At 36.2% G+C, this 4596-nt stretch overlaps 1 protein-coding gene across 1 annotated transcript; it reads left to right on the top strand.

The window, feature by feature from the left end:
• The first annotated feature begins 1443 nt into the window (after positions 1-1443).
• On the top strand, positions 1444-2277 carry LOC113326344 (protein SENESCENCE-ASSOCIATED GENE 21, mitochondrial-like). Its single transcript, XM_026574090.1, has 2 exons — positions 1444-1502; positions 2034-2277. The coding sequence occupies exons 1-2, from the start codon at positions 1444-1446 to the stop codon at positions 2275-2277; spliced, it is 303 nt and encodes a 100-aa protein (XP_026429875.1).
• The last annotated feature ends 2319 nt before the right edge of the window (positions 2278-4596 follow it).

Genomic DNA, 4596 nt, shown 5'->3' with positions numbered 1-4596 from the left:
CGTAATAATCTTGAATGGACTCTACATCTTTTTGTTTGCAACTAGCAACATCAGATTTGAGATGAAATATTTTTATTCCATTCCCTAGAGAAAAGCGAAGTCTAATATCTTCCCATAAATCGAAAGAAGTATCACGATAAGAAATTGAAGAACGAAGAATTGGATCAATCGTATTAAAAATCCAGGCAACAATCATGTAGTTGACAGTCCACCAATCATCCAAATCAGAAGAATCAACAGAAGGTTTGGAGACTTTACCATTAATGAAGCCAAGTTTTCGTTTTGCGCCCAGAGAGATACGAAACCCTTTAGCCTATTCTTCATAATTCGATCCTTTGAGAACTACATGTGTGATGATAGTTCCCGGTCCATCGTTTGAAGCTAAAGTATATATAGATGAACGATTCTTAGGAGAAGAAGAAGATGTAATTAAATCGTCTGGCATATCTAAAACCGGACTCAGGATACCATGAAGGTAGTTACAAGACAAGAAAGTATATAAAACACAAGAGTGTGAAACCAGACGAGACAAGAAATTGTGTTCCTTCATTTTCAATGAGAACTCCTATATAAAGAAGTTAGCTTACAAAATATTATGTCGAATATCCTGACAGAGGTATCATATCTCTTAAAGAAGGTAAGCAAATATTTACATCTAATACAAAAGATACTGGAATATACAAAAGATACTGGAATATACATCTAACATAACTTTCGACTGTATATATATCGCGAACGTATGGTTTGTTTCAAAAGCTAAAAGAAGAAATTTTGATTCCTTGAGAAATATCATATTTGTATGGTGTGTATTGATGCGATTGTTTATTTCCTGTGTGTTTCGCCATCATAAACCTCCACAACGCAGGCAGTGACACATCTACCATAAACCATGAGGCGTAAATTTGTAGGGCGTAAAATTGTAGGGGAATGTTCTCTTAGAATCTGCGATTTCTGTCATTATACTAAGAACATAAGTAAACTAGTTAGAAGTGTACGTAATACAACCACCTTCAAGTAGTACCAAAAACAACCTATAACTAGTGCCGTAGACAATGTGGTATATTTCCATAACAGGTGCTTTCCCCTCTCATAAGTGCTAAAAACCCTTGATTTTGAATGTAATTTGAGTGTAAAAATCTCTAGGAAAATCTAATGGTGCAGAGCTAGTATTTGAAGAATCATAGCTTGCTTCCTGGTAAGGTATCCTTCTAAATTTATTTAAATATCCTAGTTTCTGATATACACGTATCTCAATTACCATATATGGGATCTTTAGCTTTTCATTGAATGCTTGGAATTATAATACAACCTAATACAAGAATCCACGAGTCCTTTTTTTTTACTATAAATATCACCTAAGCACAAGCTAGTGCTCGTCCCATATATGAGCAAACCTAACTTAGACATCTCCCTCTATAGACAACTAGCTAATATTTTCTGATCATGGCTGCTTCTAGGATGGCATATGCATTGAAGAAGTGCTTACTACCATTGATCACCAGGTATACCATTCACTCTTTGTATAACATCTAAAGTTTCTTTCCATGATTTATCATATTCTTCATGTACAAGTTTTGAGTTTGTATACCTTGTTAATAGTCTTAGAACTTGGGATATTATTTGGTGTGGATAATCTGATTTTCAATACAAACAAGAACTAGTTTACAATCGTGATAGTTTACGTCTTTCAAAAGGTTATTCTAGCGGTGCTCGAGTTTCAGTCTAGGTATCATCACTTTTACCATTCTACGGAGTATTACAATTTAGAAAGGGTTCGGGTTTCTTTTACATGGGTTGTTGGGCTTTGTTTTGTTGGCTTTTTTTTTCCGGGATTTGTCACATGTTCTCCATGCCGTTGTCTTTTGTTATGATTTACCACCTCGTTTCTTTTCTGTGAGATTTTTATTTTTGGAAAAGAAAGGGGGTTAAGGAGTTTTCTGTGAGATTCTTAATGCCTTCGTTTAATTAGCTTTTTTTTGTTTTTTTGTTAATTTCATTGGTATCTGATTATGATTTTTGTGTTATGGACCTAGAAGAGGGTATTCAGCGCCGGCAGCTGAGAATGTAAAAACGTCTGTTTCATCAACTGCAACAGTTGTAAAGAAAGTCATGTTAGAAACTGGGAAAGCAGGAAACAAAACTGTTGCAGCCATAGAAAAAAAGTCTAACCGAGCCTTTTGGATGAAAGATCCAAAAACCGGCAACTGGATCCCTGAGAATCATTTCAATGAAGTTGATGTTGCTGAGCTTAGAAATAAGTTATTATCTAAAAAATAGGCCGTATTCTTTTATTCTTAGTTGGAAGAGTGAAAGATATCTACAAATTGTGAAACAAACACAAAAGAATAAACTTCTTATAGTTTAATAAGAACAATAATACATATGAATCTTTTGAATTACAATTTCTATTAACAAATTCAAGATTAACAAAGTTTAAGATTATTAATGTGTCGGAAACATAGTTTTCTCCAAAGTCTCATTATAGAATGATAAGCTAGCAGTTCGCATCAAACGGAAAGAGCTAGAGACACATCTATATCCAAGACAAACTTTATTACTTCAGTAAGTTCGCATCTAGCATTAACATTGTATGCACAACACGTACTACGTTTACATGTATTGTTTTCTTGTCATGTTATCATCTTATATCCAACTGACAGTGGTCTCTAACAACAAGCACTATGACGGCCAAAACCTTCCTAATCAAGCAAATTTAACGTCTGCTCCACCATTTTTCTCTACAACGTAAACCAATTAGAAAACCACAGCAGCCCCAACTTTTAAATTGTGAGCCTTGGCAAAACCTTTTCAGCCACCACTTAATCCACTACTTGTAGGAATATAAGTTACCTTAATACCTTATCATACATAATCTTGTCCTCCTCATCCAACAAGGTCATTAGAATTTTATCTTCTGAGATAAAATTTACAGAGTATATCTTAGGAATCCCCCTGTTAACTAAAAAGAAATAAAATTGTAAAAAATAAATAAATGAAGAACATTAGGGAGTAAAAAATAAAATTTCACCTTGTTTATGAAATAATTTATACAGCCACAACACAATCAACTTATCCAAGTCAATGCAAAAACAAATCCAATATCCAATCCTTTACATAATCACTCTTTCAAGGAGGAAGGCCTTATTAAAAAAATATTAACCTGACTTGCAAAGGAAACATAACAATAATCAAACTTGGTGCCTGATGAGTGCCAAATATTGTATATATTTATCCCTTTTTGTTGGCATTTAACTCATCTTTTATGCATTAATTCTACATTTTATCCCATATTCTGTATTTTCATTGTTTTCAAGAATAAATATTTTTATTAATTAATTTTGCATTTTTAGGTAATAAATAAAGTCTGGATGACTTGCGGAGCAAAAAGAGCAGAAAAGTAGTGAAAAGCCGGGAGAAATCACGCAAGGAAGCCGCGAAGAATGGTGCGCACAACCTCATTTTCTACACACAAAAACGCCTCCGTTCTCAGCCATCAGATCAGTTCTCAGAAGCATCCGATGGTCGCTCCTTCATAGAGCATCAAAATCTGAAGTCTCTGCCAAGCACCACAGCGCTGAAATTCCAAGCCTTCAGATTAGATGGTAGTTGAATCCAACGGTTGCTCCCTTGTTGTGCATCGAAGTTTGATATCTCCGCCTTACACTACAGTACCTAACTCCATCAAGTACCGTTCGTTTCGTTGTATCCCTTCATCCGACGGTCGCTCCTCGCTTGCCTCCGCATCACCGTCCGATCTACTACCAGCTTCACATCTCACGGCTTAGTCTCGCTAAACATCAAAAATCGCTGAACCCGCCTCACACCCTAGCAACCTAACCCTATACCCATCGCCAAACACTCCCCTCCTTCTTTCCATCGACTTCTTCCTTCCTTCTCCTCTGCAACTGCTCCACCACCAACTCCACAACTGCTCCACCGTACCACCTGCTCCACCATCTCTACCACCTCACCTCTGCAGCGCCATCACTTCTTCACCATCATCACCCGACACCACACCATCCCCCTAGCCGAGTTGCTTTAACTCCTCTCACCAACTGACCTAGGTGAGGGTTGATAAAACATCTCGAATTAGGGAGAAATTGACGCAATTGGAGGCAGAGAAGGACCGAGAGAGAAGAAAAGAGGCATGGGTCACCACCAATTCAGCGGATTTGGTGAGTTAATTTCACTGTTGGAATTTGGGGATTTTTCTATAAACCCTAATTGTATAATTTAGGGGAATTGTGTTTGTGAGCTATAAATAGACTATGGGTGTGTGTGAGAGACTATGCTTGGATTAGCCGGCATCCAGGACTTTCATGTCCTGTTAATGTTAATGTTTTTTCTCTTTAATGTGTTTCAGTTAAATTTCAGTTATGTTCATTGTTAATTGTTCATTGTTAATTTCAGTTATGTTCATGTTAGTTGTGTTAGTCTCCTGTTAGTTCAATTTTGTTAAAGTTCTGTTAGACTCTAGAATATCTTGTTAATGTTCCTAATGTTTGTGCAATATCCTTTTAATTTCCTGTTAATGTTGTTCACTGTCAGTTAAATGTTCCTGTTATGTTTAAACTTGATGTTAGTTTGATGGAATGC

This window comes from Papaver somniferum, unplaced genomic scaffold (assembly GCF_003573695.1).
Source record: "Papaver somniferum cultivar HN1 unplaced genomic scaffold, ASM357369v1 unplaced-scaffold_10, whole genome shotgun sequence".
In the NCBI taxonomy this organism is placed as follows: Eukaryota; Viridiplantae; Streptophyta; class Magnoliopsida; order Ranunculales; family Papaveraceae; genus Papaver; species Papaver somniferum.
The sequence above is the reverse complement of the archived record's forward strand: the minus strand, read 5'-3'. Positions and strand labels throughout refer to the sequence as shown.